The sequence below is a fragment of the Triplophysa dalaica genome, chromosome 9 (assembly GCF_015846415.1).
Source record: "Triplophysa dalaica isolate WHDGS20190420 chromosome 9, ASM1584641v1, whole genome shotgun sequence".
Lineage (NCBI taxonomy): Eukaryota > Metazoa > Chordata > Actinopteri > Cypriniformes > Nemacheilidae > Triplophysa > Triplophysa dalaica.
Genome location: NC_079550.1, coordinates 22,994,289 through 23,018,347, shown reverse-complemented (window position 1 = coordinate 23,018,347; position 24,059 = coordinate 22,994,289). Strand labels below are relative to the sequence as shown.

Sequence of the window (24,059 nt, the reverse complement as noted above, 5' to 3'; positions counted from 1 at the left end):
ATTATCATCTAATGCTGACTGTTATGTCATCATATCTGCTGTGCTTGAGAAAGTGTAAACATGATATTTACGGGGCGGATTCCCAAAGTCTCATAGTGTTAGAGGAGTCTTGATCAAAAAACAACTTTTCTTGAAATATATCAGTTCCATTGGTTTGATCACAAGATGTGTTTTTGAATGTCGTAAAAATGTCTTTGTTCTGATGAACACAGAGAAAGATATTTGGAAGAATGTTTATAACCGAACAGATCTTGCCCCCCATTGCCACCCCATTATGTTAAACGTTTTAGAAGAAACATGTTTCCATTACATATCTAGAATCATAATAAGTGTACATCATTTAATATCAGAATGGACTGATTTAGACCTGCTCAAACAGGCATTTCATTTTAAAGATCTTCAAATAAATGTCACGTGTTTGAACTTTAGTCCCGTAAACATTTAACAATGCAGTGTGAAAATATCCACAAATGTGAAAGGTTTGATATTTGGGAATTTAACAGACTTGAAAGAGATTAGAAGAGAGAAACAACAGGATGTCACTAAATTGATCGTTCAAATATATAAATGCAAATGTTTTATTTATAAATATATATTACAAAGTTAAGCCAAGTATATTCTAGATGGTGTGATTTTATAGATTTGGGGAAAAAACACTGAAATGTATTAAAAAAATTAACACAAAGGCTTCAAGAACAATTCTATTATTTTAGGCACATAAAAATAGTAGTGTACTCATATTTACTACAGTAAGCTGGAAGTATCTAGAAATGTAGTAAATGCTACAGTAGTTTTCATTTGGGCTTCCACACCTGGAAACTTCCGTCCACTGTGAGCTCACAGCCAAACATCAGTGAACAAGAAGTGAAAGGAATTATCAATATGATGTACTACTGATCCTACAGGGAGCCAGTCTGCTGTTGCTATGGTTACCTCCTCCTCACCTGTCTGCCATCATCCACAGTCAAAGTAAAGAATCTAACTTGCGTGGTTCTTGCAACAATGTTCCTTGTCAAATAAACATGAATAAAATATCATCAAAATCTGTTTTGATGGGTCTAACATGAGGATGTGACTGAATGTTCTTCTCTGTGGGGTCAAAAGTGAGCTTCAGAGCAGAAGACAGGAGTCCCAGGTTCTCCGGGTTGTTTTGGGATGCGGCTGACTCTGATGGTGAGGATCCCCTCTGAGGACAGTGCACTGCTCACAGACAGCGGGTCCATGTCCTCCGGCAGCACAGACTTATGGGTAAACCTGTCTGCAACACTTCCAGAAGCTTCAGACTGAAAAGAATAAAACATCAACAATATTGATGTAAAATGTTTAGCTTTACATTAAATACAGACAGTAAATAAAAAGAGGAATATATAGAATACATGCTATAAATGAAAAATAATCAGCTATACATTTCAACCGAATTTATAGTGTACAACAGCTTCACTCACTGAGAGAAACAGAAAAGGGTCTATAAGACTGTTGTCAGACCGTCCCATTATTGACATTTAAAAGCATAAAATCTTAAACAATGTCAGCAGTCTTCCAATGAGCATTTCAAGCCAACACAGCATGAAAATTTATATTTTCTGAGATGATTAGTTTACCATTTTTATTATTTAAATGATCTGTAAATCAGTTTAATAGTCTGATCAAACAAACAAAACAATGAAGAAAAAGATAAATGGATAGTAATAGATTTAAAGGATATATATTGTGGTTCATTTCAATCTTCATCTCCCAATTACCCTGCATCTTGTACCTTATTTTATCCTTTTATTTTCTGAAAAGATCTTTTCATTTGCCTGGACACTACATATTGACTCAATTTTTTTCCAGCTACTGCTTACTGAATACTATTTATAAAAGTACTCCTCTATTGCAGAAATACACGCACGCACGCACGCACACACACACACACACACACACACACAATGATATTTATTATAATATAATATTTACTTTTTTAATAAATAAAGTACTCCTCTATTGCAGAAATACACACACACAAACACACACACAATAAAATGTATTAGATGTAATAATATTACAATGATATTTATATAATAATAATAATAATAATAATAATAATTCCATTCCATTTTCTACCGCTTATCCGAACTACCTCGGGTCACGGGGAGCCTGTGCCTATCTCAGGAGTCATCGGGCATCAAGGCAGGATACACCCTGGATGGAGTGCCAACCCATCGCAGGGCAATAATAATAATAATAATATGTATTATTTCATAATATTTAACTTTTAAGTACTTAAAGTATATTTACTTTTTTAATATATTAAGCACTTCTCTATTGCAGAAATATGGACACACACACACACTAACACACACAATAATATTTATAATATGTAATAATATTATAATAATATTTATTATATAATAATATGTATTATATCATAATATTTACTTATTTTATATAAAGTACTCCTCTATTGCAGTAATACACACTCACCTTCTCTGCTTGAATGACGACACACTGATTATACGCCAGCACCACCACTTCCTGTGGCTCAAACCCACTGACATCTGCGGACAGGAAGTAGCTGTCGCCCATCGCCCTCACCACACCCGCGCTGGCAGAACGCCTGGAGCCGGACACTGAAACACACACACACACACACACGAGGCGTCATCTACCAGACGAATCGCATTTGTTGAGATTGTTACACTGCTAGAAAAATGTCACTTGACAACTTCAGTGTAAAAGCTCACTTAAATCAAATCGCCTTTACAAGTCACTTGAATTTAAATTCTTTTAATCTTACTTTGACTTAAGATGCATTTCGTCATTAACTTTAAAAATCTCGTTTAACCAATTTTGCATTTCTTTATTGTTTCTCTTTATCACAAAATCCGATGGCAAGGACATGAAGACTTTTTCTGATGTTTCCAATAACCGATTATCTCAATTGAACAATCAGCGCTCTTAACTCACTCTGCCTGCCTGTATCTCCAAGACTCCAGTTGCCATGGTAACCTCCTCCGGTGTACTTCTGGTCCTCGCTGTAACCCCCGAACGACTCTTGATCGCCTTGGTAACCAATACAAAAAGCTTTTAATCATAATGATGACTTCTGTAAAACTTTCATCATCGTCTCTCATTACCTTGGCAACCACCAAAGGTGTCGTCCCACGAGGATTGATCCTGTGAATTACCATGGTAACGGGTGAAGGACTCCTGCTCGGGCTCCAAGTCGTCTGTGATGGAGCGGATGGAGGTTTCCTCTCCAAAGCGGCCGTGAAGCCTCGGCTGGAGAGAATCAGCGCTGAAGGATCTCACAGTGCTCGTGCTGTAGCGTGATGAGTGATGGAACGATGAAGAAGAGCATCGAGATGCTGAAGAACCGCTCGCAGAAGCCATGACAGATCGAGACAAAAGAGTGCCCTCGCTTCACTTATAGAGAACTCGCCCCAGTGCATCATGGGTCAGACGGTGACCCTCAGCGCTCCATAAAAGGTCAGGGTCCTGGCATCCACTCCTGAAATAACGGTCGGTGAGATAAGACACGGAAAACATCTCCAACACAGACAGCGCTATCAGAAACCCCCTTACAACAAAGATGTTCATTCAAGTGTACTGCTAGTATACTTTCACTCTACCTTTGATTTTTTATTCATAAAATTAAACTTAAGTATAAGGACAGGAAAGTATATTTGGCCTTGACTTGCGCTCAATCTTTTGATGAAGATGTTCTTATGAACTTAAAAAAACATAGACCAGTTTAGTTCCAGGTAGTGATGAGACAGAACAACTACACTGATATTAGTATGCATCCTACATTCGCACACTTCAGCATACTTAATCAAAAATAGACCACTTTTTTGTGATGAACACATCAACCGATCTTCAAATGTCAGTTGTGCTCTCTTAAATGTGCAAACATAACAGAAACATAACAATTGAGGGGGCACAACCTTCGCAGAGATAAGTATACTTCAAGTTCATTTTGAAAGTTATTTTTATGTAATACATTCTGGTACAAGTATACTTGTCAGAGAAGTATTTCACTCGAGACTAAGTTGGCCCACACACAAAGTAAACTTTTAAAGTAACAGTTCACCCCAAAAGTCCCGGTTGACTTGACCATAGTCATTTTTATTCCTATGGAAAGTCTTTTTAGGGGAAGTTTACTTTGAGTGAAACAGTAATAAACTTTTAGTACACGACCTGTTCTTAAAGCCCATTGACTGCCATAGTAGGAAAAATTACTTTATCTTCTTTTTTTGTTCTGTTGTACACAAAAGGAGATATTTAGAAGAATGTAGGACTACCACTGACTACTATTGTATTTTTTCCTACTATGTGAGTCAATGGGGGACAAAATTTGTCTGGTTATAAGCATTCGTACAGATATCTTACTCTGTGTCCAACCAAAGAAAGATATTTATACAGATTTGAAACAACTTGAAGGCGAGTAAATGATGACAGAATTTTCATTTTCGGCTGAAGCATCCCTTTATTATAAAGAAATAACTTTTTGGTTATGTAAACCCTTTAATCCCATGAGCAGGATTAAGAGTGATGTTTGACTTTATTCCTGATGTAAATGAGAGACATCAGTCACGGTGATGAAGAATCCACACACTCCATCTTTACAAACAACATGAACCAATTTTATTTAGAACCCAAACAAACAAGATGCACAAACAAACACTCTGATATCAAAATAACCAGCAGTCAAATATTCATAAACCAGAAAGAATAGAGTAGAAATTGAAAGTAGAAATAGAGAACATATATGTCCGTGTGTGTGTGCGTGTGTGTGCAGGTACATGTCATCATCATGGGAATGAACACGGTTTAATTAAGCGAGACTTCACGAGTGTCAACTGGAGAGCCATGAACAGAATAATTAAAAGTGTGACAGTGGAGTGAGACAAATGTGCGTTTAACACACTCCTTCCCCAACACACACACACACACACACACGATTTCAGAGGGGTCAATGTTTGTCTATTTATAGAGACACACACATACAGCAAGAGAGAGCTCTCAATGTCGTCTCTGCTCCGGGGGAAGTGACCGCAGTAGGGGGCCTTTGCACCCTTTAAAATCTATTGATGTGATTGGACGGGGGAATGTACACAATAGGCCGAATCTGACCAATCAGAGCAAGATGTGATACCCAGTGTCCTTTAGGAGCTTTTTATAGCATCTAACCTTAAAGCTAAAGTTCACCCAAAAGGTAGTTATAAACCTGCACACATTTTTTTATTTTGCTGAACACAAGGAAGATATTTGGAAGAATGTCAGGAACAAATCAGATCTAATCCCTGATTGACTCCCATAGTAGTAATAAATAAATACTATGGGAGTCAACGGGGGATTAGGTCTGTTTGGTCACTGACATTCTTACACATATCTTCCTTTGTGTTCAGCAGAGCTAAGTAATTCATACAGGTTTATAGAAATCAATCATTTTTGGGTGAACTGTTGCTTTAAAAGAGAAAATAACATGTGCTCGGGGGGTAGAGGGACGCATGCAGAAACATCAAACAGCGAAAGAAGCTGAAAGAAGAAATAAGTGAGGGAAAGCACGCATGTAGGACGAAATGAAAAACATGACACTTGTTGTGTCCAAGAGATGAATCATAGACAGCGAAAGCCTGTTGGCATATGAAACATCCCGCGTTACGTAACTCACTCATGCAGTGAGAGAGAGAGAAAGAGAGAGAGAGAGAGAGAGAGAGAGAGAAAGAGAGAGAGAGAGAGAGAGAGAGAGAGAGAAAGAGAGAGAGAGAGAGAGAGAGAGAGTGAGAAAGAGAGAGAGAGAGAGAGAGAGAGAGAGAGAGAGAGAGAGAGAGAGAGAGAGAGAGAGAGAGAAAGAGAGAGAAAGAGAGAGAGAGAGAGAGAGAGAGAGAGAGAGAGAGAGAGAGAGAGAGAGAGAAAGAGAGAGAGAGAGAGAGAGAGAGAGAGAGAGAGAGAAAGAGAGAGAGTCCTCATTCGCACGGACGTAAGAAATATACTTAAAAACTGATAATATTCTAATAGAATCTGGGTTCACTCTGTACAACTGCTGTTGCCATGGAAACGCTAAATGAGGCTGAGACGGGAAGTGACGGGGCTGTAAAGGAGAAGTGATGTAATGGGTTTAAATGGAGGAGGGAAAGACAGTTTGATCCCAGAACTTTCTCTGTCATAGGTGTGTTATCATCAAAAGAATTACAGTTTACAATATAAACATCTGATTGACTGAAGAGCTGACGTCATTGTGTGTGTTTGTGTGTGTGTGTGCTTTAATGCTGACGGGGGATTTCATGACCCTGAGTAACCATTAAAGAAACAGCGAACGATGACTTATTTTTCAGTTTGTTTGTCACACAAATGTTATCGTACAGACATTTTTCTTTTTCTTTTAAAAACAATGACGTGAGAACGCGCAAATGACCAAAATTTATTGAATTTGCGTGTGAACGAATCATATAAAAACACGCACACACAACACATACACTGCACTTCTGTCCAGGAGAAAAGCAGACAATTACGTGTGTGTTTGTGCGAGGGGGGTTGTCAAAAATTTTTGATTGACTAGACCAACAATTACTTTATGAATCATGGATCTCCATGGAAACAAGAGAATGCTGGAGAAGGAAAGTGGCTCTGAGAGAAAGAGAGAGAGAGAGAGAGAGCTTGACATTTACAGAACGCAAGGTGAAAAATGAGAGCGGATGACAGTCGCAATATTAAACCCATCCTCTCTCTCCAGAGACAAATAAGAAAGCAAAAGGTGCATTTGTTTTAACATTAGCGTTGTTTTTCCTGATGTCGACAATATCACACAGTGATAATTCAGGGACAGAAATAGAGAAGTAAAGCAATAAACAAACACACACACAGTACAAAAATAGAGCGACTCTCAGAAAGGCCCACGGACACCGAGCTTCGTCTTAACCATCCGTCTCACGACACTGAATCAACTCCTACACATTCATTGTGTTCAGGACAGTAATGCTCTGGAGAGATTCACCAAATAAAACAAATCATGACGAGGGAAAATCAAACAATCCATTGAGTACCAAGAGTTGAAACAGTTATCATGTTAAGAATAATTATAGTAATAATTTAAGGAAAAGTCAGATCTGTGTTCTGTGTTCTCTCTGTCAGCGTAGAAACATTCAGCATTCCCGTATTCAGCAAGCCATGCCCGAAAGATGCAACAGGCGTCATGTCATCGAGACCCAGAATGCAATGGGGCGTGACATCATATAGGGAGCGAGATTAAACAACAGCCAAATCCACAAACCGTGCGAAACAACTGGACGTCCAGATCCAAACGATTAAGACTTCATATTCAGACTTCGGCACTTGCAAGACATGCAGAGATAATGAGTTCACGTCAGTCTTTCCTTCCTCCCGTGTAAATCTGTCCATGTTGGGTCTGAGATTACCTTCAGTATTTTTCACCATGTGGTAAAGAAACACGAGATCAAAGAGAGCGAAGAGCGCCCGCAACCCAATGAGCGGAGACCCAAATGCCAAGTCCAAATGAAACATGCAGAGTCAAACTGAGAGATGATTGGTCACTGTTCTTCTCTCTCGTCCTCTTCGTCGGCGTCTTCCTCGTCGAGCGACACCACGCCAGATGAGGTCACGTCCGACACCTTCCTGCGGGCGGAATATTCCGGAGGGAGGCAGACTCCGCCTCCGCAATCCTTACACGGCGCCTCATCGTCTTCGAAAGTCTCCGAATACGTCGCCAAGCAACATGGGGAGTGGCCTCGTCTGTGGCACGCCCTCTGGAGGCGGGCCAGCAGCAGCTCCTCCCCTCCCTGAAGCGCGCTGAGGATCTTGGCTGCGAGGTCGGCGGCGGGGGTGTCCCGATGACGTCCGAGGTCCCGCAGCAGGGGGTGTCTATCGTCCAGGCTGCACATGCTAGAGCAGAGCGTGTCCGACGGTGACCCCGGCGACCCCGCCGGAGGTGAAAGGTCAGCCCCGACGCCGCTCTCCACCTCGCACAGGCCTCGACCCCGCAGGCGATTCTGACACACCTGAGAGTGTATAAGATCCCGCAGGTAGTGAGGGTACGAGAACAGATCTGAGAGAGAGAGACAAGAGACGCGTTAGACTTCAGACGAGCTGGAGGTGTTGCGACTACACTGTCGCTGTGGAGCGCATTAAACTTGCAGGAGAAATAAACGCTGGGATATCGAATAGCCGCCGAGAACAAAATGTGTGAGTGAGAGAGAATGAAAGTAGGGCACTAGGACAAACATTCCTCTCATGCGTGTAGCTTTTTCAGGACTGGGGGGAATGCCGGGGGGGGCGAGGTAATAAAAAACAACTAAATGCATCAGTCACATTTCTCTGTGTGTGTTTATGTGAAGATCTTGTTGTGCATGTGCAGTGTGTATCATGTGTGTGTGTTTTGTGTTAGATGTGAGGGTGTTTTCATCAGGTGTGTGTACCTGTACTCTGTGTGAGCGGCTCATTCGCAGGCAGAAAATCTTCATCGTAAGAATCGTCATTAGATTCATCACCGTCCACTGAAGACCAGGCACGAAGTTTGGCCTCGGCGATGGCAAACTGCTCCGCCACCCCTGAAGACATGAACACATGAACATTCATTTCATATGAACACATGAGAATAGAATAGAATAGAATAGAATACAGTAAAATACAATACAATACAATACAAAATGATAGGAAAGGAAAGAAAAATTTTGAATAAAATAGAATAAATATAATGTAATTAAGTAGAGTAGAATAGAATAGAATAGAATAGAATAAATTAGAATAAAATGTAATGTAACCTAATATAATATAATGTAATTTGATATGATATGATATGATAGAAAAGTATAGGATAAATAAGAATAAAATGTAATAAAATGTAGTGTAATAAAATAAAAATAAAAATAAAATACAATACAATAAAATGAAATGAAACAAATCAAAAAATAATTAGAATAATAATAATCATAATAATAGAATAGAATCATTTAGAAAAAAATCTAATGAAGCTGATTTCAAGTTTTTAAGTTAGTTTTCTACAGTGTGTTTTTAGGGGGTACTAGTGATTCATTTACCAAAATTAAATCATTAAATGTATTGAAGAAGGACTAACTAAAGACGAGATGAAATTGAGCACGTTTGAGTTTAGTTTGACTCTCGTCTTGACTCACAGATCGATTCTTTCATTCATCTATTATCCTCTGCAGAAAACTTTGTCAGCACACGCACGCAAAGTTTTGTTGCGTTTGGCAATTTTCCCAGATGAAGCATAGTTTGATTTTATCCAAAGAGTCACAGTGTGTGTGTGTTCACAAGGGCACAGACACACATCACAGAGAAAACTCACAACTCAGCAGCATGTGAACAAATCCTCACACACAACAGAATGAATATTTAGTGACTTCATAAGAAGGAAAGATGGTGTGACATTGACAGAGAGCAGAGGATTGTGGGAATGAATGAGAGAGAGAGAGCTCTGAATGAATTGTGCTCAGGTGCAGCTCATAAATCGTGGTGTCACTGTGGTGGAGAAACGCTTTGTCACAGCGGAGAGCAACAGCCAGACGATTAACCTTCAGAGAGGAGACCGCTTGAGAAAAACCAACAGATGAACCAAAGACGTTCTCAATCCACACACATCTGATCTAGATCCCAATTTATGGACCATTTAAACACAAAGACCCATGAAACAGCCGAGTGTCGTTAGTTTGGCAGAAACAGGTGTAGACATACACCACATACAGAGTCACGTCACAGAGGTGTAGAGAACAGAGGAGAGAAGGTCAAAGGTCACTGACCTGCAGCAAATCGCGCTTCCTGTTCTCCCTCAGACAGATGCGAGTAGGACGTGAGGTGAGATTCGAGAGCGCTGGGCGTGTCTGTGGGTTTACACCAGCCCTTCCACTCGATCAGGTGTGCCACACGCCCCTGCGCCATCGCCGTGGGTTTTGTCACATGATCCTTGACCACCTGGGAGATACCTGCACACACACACGTGCACAGTAAGACGTGATGGGTCATTGACCCTGAATAATACATGAGAAATAAAGCAGGTCAATGTCATGACTTCAATCAGAGCGAAACAAAGACATGTTGACAAGAGTGATGATAGGTGTGTGTGTGTGTGTGTGTGTGTGCGTGTGTGTGTGTGTGTGCATGCGTGTGCGTGCGTGTGTGCATGCGTGTCAGTGTTACCGTGAAGTGAAGATCTAGCTAGCGCTGCGATCTCTTGAATGGTAAGAGCTCGTCTAGATTTAGGTAACATGTCGCTGTTGTCCTCAACATTTACCTGCCAAATGACAAGAACAACAACCTCAGCACAATGACACAATAACTAAACATTCATAATTATTTATCCAATAAAAGTGAAAAATATTCCTGAAATTTCAATATCATGAAAAGTTAACACTTTAGATAACGGTCCGCAATGTACCACATAATTAAACAGAATTTACAGAGTAACTAGTTCTGACAGATGTAGGTAAAGGAGAACAATATGAAAAGTGGAAACTATTTGAATATGTGCTGTGCATGACATACAGTGTGCTATACAACAATCTTAGCGTGAACATAAACAACATTTGTGTAATCATCATTTACCCGTAAATAAGCACCTGTGGATATTAATTTAATAAATGAAATATATTAGTGATTAAAATTTTGACTTTAGGATACATTTTTATTTGATTGATTTTAGGATTGTTGGTCACAAATAATTTGTTTTTATTATGAGTTCGTTTGATGAGTTTTAATGTGTAAAATGCGCAAAAATCAATGATCTTTTCAGGCAAAAATCAAGTATTTCAATGATTTGGATGATCAGCTCCCTCAAAAATATATTTTTCCCTTTAATTCTCCAAACTTTACACATTGTTCCTCTTTATCTACAGATCTGTGCTGTAGAGGAACATTATTGTTACACTGTAACGCTGTAAATCAAGTTTAATTATGCGCTACATTCTTAAGCGTTACGCATAAAAACACATATGAACTCTTACAAGCGATCCTTAAACCTTGTGAAATACTATCAAGAGATAAAAAGCAGTGAAGAGAGTCTGCATATACATCATAGTGTTTTAAGAAGGACAGGGATCCATTCACACGCACGTACGCGCACACACATCCTGCTGGTGTGATCACAGGTTGTGTTGCTCTTGTCTGTGTAACCTCAGGGGTCATGCGACACGTGTAACTGGCGTGTTTCAACCCTCCAGACGTGGCACTCGAGCAGGTAAGATGTTCATCAGGGTACATGCATTAGTGAATACGTCATGGCACAATTAGTGAAGCAGGCGGCAAAATAACAGCAGTGTATAATTCAAGAAGAAAGACACGCAAGTGTTCTCGAGAGCTCGCGACAGCTGAGAGATACAGAAGAATAAAACCCTACACGACCTGACGCTAACAACAGCAGTACTGCAGTCCACACACGCACACTCGCCCACTGCCCTACTGAACACAGATCATTCAGCAGCTCCAGTCGACCGTACAGCGCCAAATTCAACGAATGTCTCATTTCAAGATCTTTAAAGTCTCATTCAGTAAAACTGCAGCTGACCACCTGTTACAGTAAGAAGACATTACAGTATAGGACAGTAAACCGCGCACACATTTCAAAAGAGAGAGAGAATAGACCACATTGATCCTGACAACTGTATTTGCATGCAAACCATTCTATGCACACACACACAGAGAGAGAGAGAGAGAGAGAGAGAGAGAGAGAGAGAGCTACAGGTTTCATAACAGCGAACAAGAGAGAGAGCGACAGACCGTTTGCTCGAGCGCAACGGACATACTCATGTCTCTCGCTCTCTGTCTGTTTGTCTGTGTGTGTGTGTGTGTGTGTGTCTATATCTCTCTCTCTCTCCATCTCGGCTGTCTCTCTGTCATGTACACGCATGTCGTTACTGTGTGACTCCCAACGCGACAGACGGACGAACAAACGCGCTTCAGCACTGGACAGCGAGACGCGCGCGCTCGAAGCGTTCAACGACATATCACCAAGCGCGCGTCACACCAACATTCCCGCCACGTCTCTTATCCGCGCATCTAAACTCTACAACACACGCGTGCGCGCCCCACAAATGACCGATGTCGAGCGTTCGTACCCCGGTGGCCGGATCGACGCTCGCGCCTCACAGAGACAGAAGCTTCTCCGTGGACATGCCGCGTCGAGCGCGCACCCCGTTATTCCGCTGGAGCCTAGAAGGAAACCAGCATTTCTATGGCAACCGGTCGCCATGGAGCGATTTCTCCAAGGATACGGCGGGCTGGATGCGCGGATGACGTCACATGCAGCGCATCTGATGATGGGTTACGCGCGCTCTCTCTCTTTCTCTCGTCAGTCAAAAGCACCTGTTTCTCTTTCTGTTGAACGCATCCAAACCTCTCATTCACACGCAATGTGCTGTTCTCGCGCAGACGCACTTGAGCTCATAGTGTCCTCCGATATTTCTCATATTTTACAACACACAGCATACACCCAACAGTTACTGAAGGTTTGATTTTGCTCTCAGAAGACCAATAACTGACCATAAACACATTGAGACTGAGGAACACCACATTGTATGTATATTGATGGACTTGGTACATGTTGACACATGATGCTCGTGACAGATTGATTTGATCCTAAATAGAGTACAAATAGAGTCTGAATGAAATATAGACACAATAGAGCTTCTGTCAACAGCACTTGGCTGAATAGCGTTCATAACCATCAGAGGTCCTACACAACACAGAAACCACAGACACAGAGCTGGAAAAACAGGACGGTGGCAGAGAACGAATCAATTTGTCATCAAAGGACACGTCAGATGGAGAAGCAACGGATTCACAGCACAACCTTAAGTGTGCAGTCACCCTCACCGCTAAAATCAAACACAAAGACACGTCAACACCACTGTCACCCCAGGACTAAACACACACAGAGGAATGAGAATGTTCTTTCACTACATGCAGCGGGCTGTTAAATCTACTGAAGATCACATTTTAAAAACCACATTAAGAATTAATCACTAATTACTCGTAAATGATTAGAAAACGAACGGGTGAACATTAATGAAACTCCCAGTTTGAAATTGGTCCTCTAATGACTCAGACACTCGGGTTAATAACATCATCATCAATCTGAGAAAAGACGGAGGAAACCGTTCAGTGTTCTCCGTCACACAGTGCATGAGAGAGAAAAATCACAGGTACATCTCTTTCATATCTCAATTATGTATCAGATTAAACTGAGAGCAAATCAAACTCTTGCTTGAGTCTCATCTGCGTCTCAGAGATTTCTCCAGAGAAAAAGAGTTGAGATGTCAACGATGTGTCAAACTGAGCTCAGATTTGTCTCGTCTGCAATCAAAACTCAAGATCTCAATATCAACTCAAACATTTCTCATCACATTTACTCAAATCCAGATTATTTCCCCTCTAAAATCTACATTCACTTACACCTCAGACTCTTCATGTGTTTACATAATTACACTTTCTGTATTTTTGACTAAGCTGATGCTTAAGTGAGATCTAGCGATCCCTGAGCATGTTCCTCTGGTGTGATTTTACAGAAAGTATTTGGGTCTCTTGTGTTATAAAGGGAATGTTCCTCAGCTCAACTGTAAACTCTATAATGATGACAGAAATAGCTCTTGAATGACAGAGACTGTCTCCGTGGCCCACTAAATAACACACGGGCCACTCTGCGGTGGGGGGAGGGCGAGCGTTTCCGGGCGCTGTGAAATAAAAATGGATATGGAACAGATTGAGAACTTTGGCACCTTCAGGTAACGCTCCGAGGGCACAAATGTGTCACAGAGGCCGCTGGCCAGACTCGTCCGTGTGTTGCCCAAGAGCACGAGGTCCGAGCAAGAGTTCCTCGGGCTCCAGTCCACACGCAACCTGTCGCCCGCCACTGTGAGGGAAAGACAGATATCTGTGCAAACTCAGAACTCACTAACCCGGCGCCCGAAGCTGAGGTAACCAAGGCAACCAAGCATGAGGCTGTGGGACCAGCAGTGATGTATTTAACAGGGTGACTGTGTTAAAAAACGAACACATCATAAGAATTCACCCCAAAACGCAAATTTGGCTATGTGTTTTACATTTCAAAATATTCAACATCACCATAATATACAGTAAAAAAAAATATTTTTTAAGGACATAAAGGATATAAAAAAATTTTCTTGTGAATTCGTTTTTTTTCATTTTACAGTTATTGACCATATTAAAAAACAGTAAAAAATTAACTTGTTTTAAAAACTGAAATCTTCTGTCAGCTGCATTGACAAAAATATTCCATAAAATAATATATCTTTTCTGTAAAATTACAGGACATATGGATATGTAATCAATGGCTTTCACTGTGTTTCTTCTTAATTTGCTTCCTTTTCCGAAATTTACAAATTGTACTTCAAAAATAAACTTAATAAAATTAAAGCTTTTTTAAAAAACTAAAATCGTCTTGTAGCTTGTTTAAAATAACCGTTTTACCTGTAAAATGTTTTTTTTTACTTGTAAATATGCGGTAATTTTATGTTTTTTGACTGTAGTTGAAAAACACATTAAAAATCTGTTAAAAAACATTTTTCTTGGAAAATCTGTAAAAAACTGGGACCTGATGACACTTTCAGACTTCAGCTGTCCATCAACAGAATCATCGTGTCATTGGTTCCCACGACAGAAGAGCAGAAATGATCTCTCTAATGCGCTCATGCATCTACATGCAGTCAAGATGCATGATTTGAACAGCTGAGTGTTAAACACAGAGCGTCTCCATGCGGTTCTGAGTTCACTGAGTATCAGAAACATACTCAAGGTTTGGTTTATGTCACATAGCATGCAGAAGTATTATATGCTCAGACGTGACAATATCAGTATTTATTAGTTTTTGTTAGAGACGTCTCATCCGGTGTATGTTTAATGATCAGAATGACATGCTGACTTTATTAATGTTGTCAATGGTTTAGTTTATTGGTTCCGCACTCAACCTTTACTGTCATTGGTTCTCTCTCTCCTCACGCAACAGTTTGCCTATTTCTGACCTGTAATCCCAAATGACTCAGTCACACGTCACAGAAACACGGCTCGAAACGGACCGGCACCACAGGAGGCGTCACGCTGTCACGCCCAAATGTCACACTCATCATACAGCACACGTGACATCACTTCCTGTGTGCATGGTGGGAATATTTACTCACATGCATTCATTATCACTTCCAGACGGTTATGCAAGAATGGTTTGGTTCGGAAAAAACAACAGCTGCAACAACAACATGTTCTCAAGCAATGTTTCTCAACCGAGAGACCCGGCGCTCACCAGAGAGATGACTTAAAATGAGACCAAACAAAAATAAACATGATGTTAAAAGTTAAAATAACTAAAACCTCTCAGGGTTTTATCTTTTTTGTAATAAAGTATACATCTTTTTCTAGAATTTTGTTCTGTTGTGTAGAAATGGCGAATGAGGGGGGAGCTTCATATATTGTTTTATAAAACCGTGAATCCGTGAGGTCAGAAAGTTGAGAACCAACATAATGATTTTCAGGTAACCATGAAGCCAAAGCCAAAGAAAAGATTGTGAAATGATATTATTCTAAGATATACTATATTTATACTGTATACACTACAAAATGAAGTACAGTACAATCAAACTAGCTTAACAAGTAGGTAAAATGTATTTATTTTGAAGAGTTACAGAAATATAAAGATGTTTAAAAATTCTACATTGTAAATCTAAAACCATTAACCAATGAAATCCAGTTTTATTTTGACCTAAAAATAAAAAAGTGTTACGTGTGTGTGTGTTAGTGTGTGTGTGTTAACTCAAATAAAAATATAGCCATCAGCCATTTCTACCCAACAAAACTAAATTGTAGAGAGAAAGATGTACACGGCATTCACACACACACATGTTGGGTTTCCATGTTTTCTGGGGACAGTCCATAGACACAATGGTTTTTATACTGTACACACTGTATATCAAATTCCCTCCCCCTAAACTTAACAATCACACAAAAGTTTCTGCTCTTTTAATTTTTCTGAAAAGTTAATTCCGTCGGATTTATAAGCTTGTTTCCTCATGTGGACCAAAAAATATCATTTTGACATTTTGTCCCCATACCGTAGGGTTTACACTTCCCACGCACACACACAAACACACATGCACACACAGAGTGAATAATGAAAGTGAAATCATTCAGTCTGAACTCCAGCAATGGTGTGAGTTCACATTTGCATCAATTCACTTAATAAAGGAATATTATCACACCTGTGAAGAAATCGTCCAGTCTTTATTTAACCCCAAACTAAAAAGTAAAAGAATATAAAACATAAACAAACAACAGTAAATAAAAAGTAACTAACTAAATAAATAAATGTTACTTAGTTCTATAGATTCTAAATGTTTTTCAGCCATCAACACAGGCTATTCAGGATTTTTACATGCACAGTGTTGAAATATCTATATGATTTAAAGAGAATTATTTTGAAAGTCGACATCAACCTCAGTCCCTACATTCAGTTCCATTCAAAAAGGCTTTCATTTTCTTATATATATATATATATATATATAGAGAGAGAGAGAGTACATATAATTTGGAGTCAAATATGACTTATCGCTCTATCGTCTTTAATTCTCTCTCCCTCAAGATAAATTCTGAATCGACCAGACTCACAGACCTGTTGAGGAAAATAAGAAAAGCAGTTTTATCTGCGATAAATAACAGTGGCAGAACTCTCAGCATGGCGCCCGCTGACTCGCCCGTGTGATTTTACGGACGCTTAGTTCGAGTCAACGAAATGGAAAAGAACCCTAGAAGCAGACACCGAAGAGAAAAATAAAGCGGCATTAAACCCTGGAGACACAGTGTGCTGTATGAAGAGCATATTCTCCTGAAACACCCCCCCCCCTCTCTACCGTATCAAATCCATCTGCCATCCGCTCTTCACAACACTCCGGGCCACCGGCGGACCGGGCCATCTGGGGCCGGCGTGTGTCTGACTTCGCTCGATCTCTATACCAGCCTGTGCCCTCTGAGTGCGGTTTGACTTTTACGTTTGACAGTGAAGAGTGCTGGAGTCTGTGTCCTGATAACTGTACCTGAACAAATCTCCTGCCCTTGTCTTCTGCAGGAACACAGAATGACTTATAAATCATCAGGTTCTCTGACGCAACGTCCTCACAACACCGCTCGGACCAGTTTCACTGAAGCCACCGTTAGATAAAGAAACGGGTTAATGATGACAAAGACAAATGATCAGATGATGCACAAACAAGTTCTCAGTTGATGATCATCTCAATGTTTGGATGAAATAAAGATAAAATAAATGAGAGTGTCATTGTTGAGACACATGAAGAATCTGGTTTTGAGTAAATTAGATGAGAAATGTTTGAGTTGATATTACTTGAGATCTTCAGTAATATAGACTTTTGATCACAGACGAGAGAAATCTGAGCTCAGTTTGACACATTGTTGACATCTCTTCTCAAACTCTCATGACATTTTTCAGATTTCTGGGCCTCTGGAGAATTATCTGAGACGTTTCCATCCGCTATCCATTTAATCTCACTGATGTCTAGATGAAATAACCGAGACATTAAAGAGATCTCGTCTTTGATAATCTTTCAGGGTTAAGTGAACACGAGAAACGTGTCAACAGGCAAAAGTACATCTCTCCTGTCACAGTGACGCCAAACCTAAACCGCCCCGTTTACGTGCAATTACCAGGACAAGCGTGCGGTCCGGGGGTAATGATGCCCGTCGGCTCTCCATGCCTCCGTATCCTGATATGCCATTAATAATTACAGCACAAATGATTTGTGAGGTGAAAATAAATCTGAGGTGGATTGTTTGGGACTCTCGGAGCGGAACGCCATTGTGGAGTTTTCCGTGATCAAATTTTGAACGCGCTTGATGGGACGACTGGAGATTGATCATTGTGGACGAATAACTTCCTAATGTGTGATGAATCTCAAAAGCATCGTACGGCTCAAACAGAACGTGCATGACGACACAACACTAATCAGAGTTTAACTGTGGTATTTGTAGTAAATGACCCATAAATATAAATATATGAGGCTATATACCCATATACCCTATATACCCGTAAATATACCCATATTAATCCGATTGCTTAAATAAAACCATGGTGGATTTTAGAGCGAGGAAGAACTCAAGCGGACTGTGAGACACACACATGCAGCCTCAAAATTAGCACAGAGATGAAGACGCAGCGCGTAACAGATGCGCATTCCCAGCTCACTGTTTACACACGCCATGACTCACGTACTCTGCATAAAAGCGCCTCTACTGTAACCGGATCCATGCGAGAGAGAAGAAATGATGGACAGCGGGAACTGATGCGGTTTATAATGCAGCTGCATGCGCAAGAGCGTCCACGTTCAGTGTTTCTTCAGCGAGGAAACCTTCAGTAATCTGACATGATCTTTCAGACACACAATGCAGCCCAAACATTCATGCAAGCACTCGGACACAAGCCTGCAGCTTCTGCACAGCACGCGCTGATGTAAATCTGAAGTGTGTGAGTGTGTGTGCTGCGGCGCACAGGCTCAGGTTACACATAAATGCACTCTGACGGGATCTGCTCTCGACCTGTTTTTCATGCTCAGAGATGAAGATTCTCACCTATTGGCGTTCTGGAGGCGACACAGCCCATGGTCCAGGTTAAAACGTGGTGAAATATAAACCATGGACTAATTTAAGCCGCAAATACGCAATGACGGAAGCTCCCTCTCACTCTCTCTCCTGTCTGTCTCTCTCTCCTGCAGTTTCCTCAAACATCCCACACGTACTTGTTTTATAACTCAAGTTGCTGCGCTGCTGGGGCTGCCAGGAAAACCCCACAGTTCTGACAAACCAAAATAAGCTAAAGACTAAGACGAATCATGTGTAGACTGAAAGACTAAACCTCTGTTCTCTTAAACACCTTCAAGGCTAAACCTCTGTTCTCTTAAACACCTCAAGACTAAACCTCTGTTCTCGTAGACTCCTCGAGACTAAACCTCTGTTCTCTTAAACACCAGGACTAAATCTTTGTTCTCTTAAACACCTCAAGACTAAACTTCTGTTCTCGTAAACACCTTCAAGACTAAACCTCTGTTCTCTTAAACACCTCAAGACTAAACCTCTGTTCTCGTAGACTCCTCGAGACTAAACCTCTGTTCTCTTAAACACCAGGACTAAACCTCTGTTCTCTTAAACACCTCAAGACTAAACCTCTGTTCTCGTAGACTCCTCGAGACTAAACCTCTGTTCTCTTAAACACCAGGACTAAACCTCTGTTCTCTTAAACACCTCAAGACTAAACCTCTGTTCTCGTAGACTCCTCGAGACTAAACCTCTGTTCTCTTAAACACCAGGACTAAATCTTTGTTCTCTTAAACACCTCAAGACTAAACTTCTGTTCTCGTAAACACCTTCAAGACTAAACCTCTGTTCTCTTAAACACCTCAAGACTAAACCTCTGTTCTCGTAGACTCCTCGAGACTAAACCTCTGTTCTCTTAAACACCAGGACTAAACCTCTGTTCTCTTAAACACCTCAAGACTAAACCTCTGTTCTCGTAGACTCCTCGAGACTAAACCTCTGTTCTCTTAAACACCAGGACTAAATCTTTGTTCTCTTAAACACCTCAAGACTAAACTTCTGTTCTCGTAAACACCTCAATACCAAACCTCTGTTCTCTTAAACACCTCAAGACTAAACCTCTGTTCTCATAAACACCAGGACTAAACCTCTGTTCTCATAAACACCTCGAGACTAAACCTCTGTTCTCTTAAACACCAGGACTAAACCTCTGTTCTCTAAAACACATCACAACTAAAGCTCTGTTCTCGTAAACACCTCAAGACTAAACCTCTGTTCTCTTAAACACCTCAAGACTAAACCTCTGTTCTCTTAAACACCTCAAGACTAAACCTCTGTTCTCTAAAACACATCACAACTAAAGCTCTGTTCTCTTAAACACATCAAGACTAAACCTTTGTTCTCTTAAACACCTTCAAGACTAAACCTCTGTTCTCTTAAACGCCTCAAGACTAAACCTCTGTTCTGGTAGACACCTCGAGACTAAACCTCTGTTCTCTTAAACACCAGGACTAAACCTCTGTTCTCTTAAACACCTTCAAGACTAAACCTCTGTTCTCTTAAACACCTCAAGACTAAACCTCTGTTCTGGTAGACACCTCGAGACTAAACCTCTGTTCTCTTAAACACCAGGACTAAATCTTTGTTCTCTTAAACACCTCAAGACTAAACTTCTGTTCTCTTAAACACCTTCAAGACTAAACCTCTGTTCTCTTAAACACCTCAAGACTAAACCTCTGTTCTGGTAGACACCTCGAGACTAAACCTCTGTTCTCTTAAACACCAGGACTAAACCTCTGTTCTCTTAAACACCTTCAAGACTAAACCTCTGTTCTCATAAACACCTCGAGACTAAACCTCTGTTCTCTTTAACACCTCAAGACTAAACCTCTGTTCTGGTAGACACCTCGAGACTAAACCTCTATTCTCTTAAACACCAGGACTAAACCTCTGTTCTCTTAAACGCCTCGAGACTAAACCTCTGTTCTCTTAAACACCTCAAGGCTAAATTTTTGTTCTCTTAAACACCAGAAGACTAAACCTCTGTTCTCTTAAACACCTCGAGACTAAACCTCTGTTCTCTTAAACACCTCGAGACTAAACGTCTGTTCCCATAAACACCTCGAGACTAAACCTATGTTCTGTTAAACACCAGGACTAAACCTCTTTTCTCTAAAACACATCACGATTAAACCTCTGTTCTCTTACACACGTGAAGACTAAATTTCTGTTCTCATAAACACCTCAAGACTAAACTTCTGTTCTCTTAAACACCTCAAGGCTAAATTTTTGTTCTCTTAAACACCAGAAGACTAAACCTCTGTTCTAGTAAACACCTCAAGGCTAAATGTTTGTTCTCTTAAACACCTCAAGGCTAAATTTTTGTTCTCTAAAACACCTCAAGCCTAAACTTCTGTTCTCTTAAACACCTCAAGGCTAAATTTTTGTTCTCTTAAACACCTCAAGGCTAAATTTTTGTTCCCTTTAAACACCTCAAGACTAAACCTCTGTTCTCTTAAACACCTTAAGACTAAATCTCTTTTCCCCTAAACACCTCATGACTAAACCTCTGTTCTCGCAAACACCTCCAGACTAAACCTCTGTTCTCCTAAACACCTCAAGTTTAAAACTTTGTTCTCTTAAACACCGCAAGACTAAACATCTGTTCTCATAAAACACCTCAGGACTAAACCCCTGTTCTCCTAAACACCTCAGGACTAAACCTCTGTTCTCTTAAACACCTTCAAGACTAAACCTCTGTTCTCTTAAATACCTCAAGACTAATCCTCTGTTCTCATAAACACATCAAGACTAATACTCTGTTCTCTTACACATGTGACGACTAAACTTCTGTTCTCCTAAACACCTCAGGACGAAACCTCTGTTCTCTTAAACACATCAAGACTAAACCTTTGTTCTCTTAAACACCCTCAAGACTAATACTCTGTTCTCTTACACATGTGACGACTAAACCTCTGTTCTCCTAAACACCTCAGGACTAAACCTCTGTTCTCTTAAACACCTTCAAGACTAAACCTCTGTTCTCTTAAATACCTCAAGACTAATCCTCTGTTCTCATAAACACATCAAGACTAATACTCTGTTCTCTTACACATGTGATGACTAAACTTCTGTTCTCCTAAACACCTCAGGACGAAACCTCTGTTCTCTTAAACACATCAAGACTAAACCTATGTTCTCTTAAACACCTCAAGACTAAACCTCTGTTCTCTTAAACACCTCAAGACTAAACCTCTGTTCTCTTAAACACCTCAAGACTGGGCCCGTGTTCCCCTGAGTTTTTTTTTCTTCATGGGAGTTTTGGGTTCCTCACCACCGTTTGCATACTGTTTTGCACTATCTGCCTGGCCGGGGGGGCTGCTTTCGAATTCATACTTGTATTCAATGTGTCTCATGTACAGCTGCTTTGTAACAATGAAAATTGTAAAAAGCGCTATATAAATAAAGTTGAGTTGAGTTGAGTTAAACCTCTGTTCTCGTAAACACCTCGAGACTAAACCTCTGTTCTCTTAATCACCTCAGAACTAAACCTCTGTTCTCTTACACATGTGAAGACTAAACATCTGTTCTCTAAAACACATCACAACTAAAGCTCTTTTCTCTTAAACACATCATGATTAAACCTCTGTTCTCTTACACACGTGAAGACTAAACCTCTGTTCTCTAAAACACATCACGACTAAAGCTCTGTTCTCTTACACACGTGAAGACCTCAGTGAAGTCAGCAAACCTCTGTTCATTCAAACGTGGACAAAACTGCTCTTCTTCCAGACTGATCTGTTATTTTCCTATACTGAAACATGAATCATGGTTTTACAAATAAACCCCAAAACAAACCGTGGTTGCTAAACCATGATTGTGTTGCAGTAAGCGTATTTTAATCATGGCATTTATAGTAAAACTGTGGTTATGCAACTGGTTACTGCACTTTTTCTAGAACAATACCATGTGTAATTAACATCAGGATATATCAAGTTCTCCAGAAGCGCCTCAAAACACAAACAGACTGAATAAATAAATGTTCAGTCAATGTTGAATATATGTTTGTTTTATAAATGCTGAGTATGTATTTCAGTAAATCTCACCGGATAGTCGCGAGGGTTTCAGCACCACGGCAGCTGGACAGCGCTCTCTCTCCTCCTCTCGGGCATCGGTGTCGCTCGCGGCTCGGTTCGTTCACAGCCTCGTTCAGTCCAAACACACACTCACACACACACCGGTAAGAACCAGCAAACAGCCGTACTCTTCCGCCTGTCAGTCCTGAGGTACACAAGCGCAAAAAGCGTTTATAAAGCAACCACAGAGACACCCCCACACAGTGAGCTGCGCAGCGACCTCTGATTGGACAGATCCTGTGCTGACCCCGCCCACAAGACTCTGGCTGTACGATGTGCGTGCATGCGTGAAAAGAGAAAATTTGTTCTTTTGTTGCACTTTGTTCATGTGTTTTTCGATATTAAATGCAGTTTATTAAAGTTCAAAACCACAATAGTATCTTATTATATATAGATGTTTTTATTACTGTTTACCGCAAATCCAGGCATTCATAAACATTATATACACGCGTGAGGTTTAGGAAAATTCAAGCTCTTTTTTCTTTAAATGAGAGAGAGAGGGAGAGAGAGAGAGAAAGAGAAGAGAGAGAGAGAGAGAGAGAGAGAAAGAAAGAATGAAAGAAAGCAAGAATGAATGAGAGACACAGAGAGAGAGCAAGAGGAAGAAAGAAAGAAAGAGAGAAAAAGAGGGAGAGACAAAGGGAGGGAGGGAGGGAGGGAGAGAGAGAGAGAGAGAGATAAGACAGAAAGAAAGAAACAGAGAGAGAGCGAGAGAAAGGAAGAAAGAAAGACAGATAGAAAGAGAGATTGAGAGAGAGAGAGAAACAGAGAGAGAGAAAGAGAGAGAGAGAGAGAGAGAGAGAGAGAGAGAGAGAGAGAGAGAGAGAGAGAGAGAGAGAGAGAGAGAGAGAGAGAGAGAGAGAGAGAGAGAGAGAGAGAATGAGAGAAACAGAGAGAGAGAGAGAGAGAGAGAGAAAGAGAGAGAGAGAGAGAGAATGAGAGAAACAGAGAGAGAGAGAGAGAAAGAGAGAGAGAGAGAGAGAGAGATAGATAGAAAGAGAGAAAGAAAGAAGGACTCGCTCGCGCGCGCTTGGCAATCACACACAGTCCGGCGCAATATCTTATGGCGCATGTCAGCTCTTCCTCTGGTCTCTGTGGTGATCACAGCTGCATGGCTTCTTTGCATTCAGATAACACTGAGAAGACATAAACCTCCTCTCTCCATAAAAACATGCTGCACAAGACTGCACATTTCTCTTAATCATGATGATGTCGTCATCTTTCAGATCAGATCGAACTGGTTTAGATGAGCAAGAAACATAATGACCATGAACACATTCCATAGAAAGAACAGTGAGTGCAGGAGAAAAACAACTCTGACCTTCAGCCTACAGTCAAAAAGGGTGTGAATGACACATCATTATT

The 24,059-nt window shown here is 40.6% G+C and overlaps 2 protein-coding genes across 6 annotated transcripts; both read right to left on the bottom strand.

The window, feature by feature from the left end:
* Positions 1–592: 592 nt before the first annotated feature.
* Positions 593–3,400, bottom strand: LOC130429024 (uncharacterized). The gene is made up of 4 exons (XM_056757373.1): positions 3,117–3,400; positions 2,947–3,042; positions 2,464–2,609; positions 593–1,283 (listed from the first exon to the last, which is right to left on the bottom strand). Exons 1-4 carry the CDS (start codon positions 3,370–3,372, stop codon positions 1,098–1,100), a joined length of 684 nt encoding a protein of 227 aa, XP_056613351.1. The 5' UTR covers positions 3,373–3,400; the 3' UTR covers positions 593–1,097.
* A 1,060-nt stretch (positions 3,401–4,460) lies between these two features.
* On the bottom strand, positions 4,461–22,835 carry LOC130429050 (protein FAM131A-like). 5 transcript variants are annotated; one of them, XM_056757411.1, is made up of 6 exons: positions 22,665–22,754; positions 13,731–13,864; positions 10,159–10,252; positions 9,762–9,944; positions 8,418–8,549; positions 4,461–8,047 (listed from the first exon to the last, which is right to left on the bottom strand). In XM_056757411.1, exons 3-6 carry the CDS (start codon positions 10,226–10,228, stop codon positions 7,533–7,535), a joined length of 900 nt encoding a protein of 299 aa, XP_056613389.1. In that variant the 5' UTR covers positions 10,229–10,252; positions 13,731–13,864; positions 22,665–22,754; the 3' UTR covers positions 4,461–7,532. The 5 variants fall into 5 exon arrangements, with proteins under 5 accessions (XP_056613389.1, XP_056613386.1, XP_056613387.1 ...); XM_056757408.1 differs by lacking the exon at positions 13,731–13,864 and having other exon boundaries at positions 22,665–22,835; XM_056757409.1 differs by lacking the exons at positions 13,731–13,864; positions 22,665–22,754 and adding an exon at positions 18,598–18,726.
* Between the last annotated feature and the right edge of the window lie 1,224 nt (positions 22,836–24,059).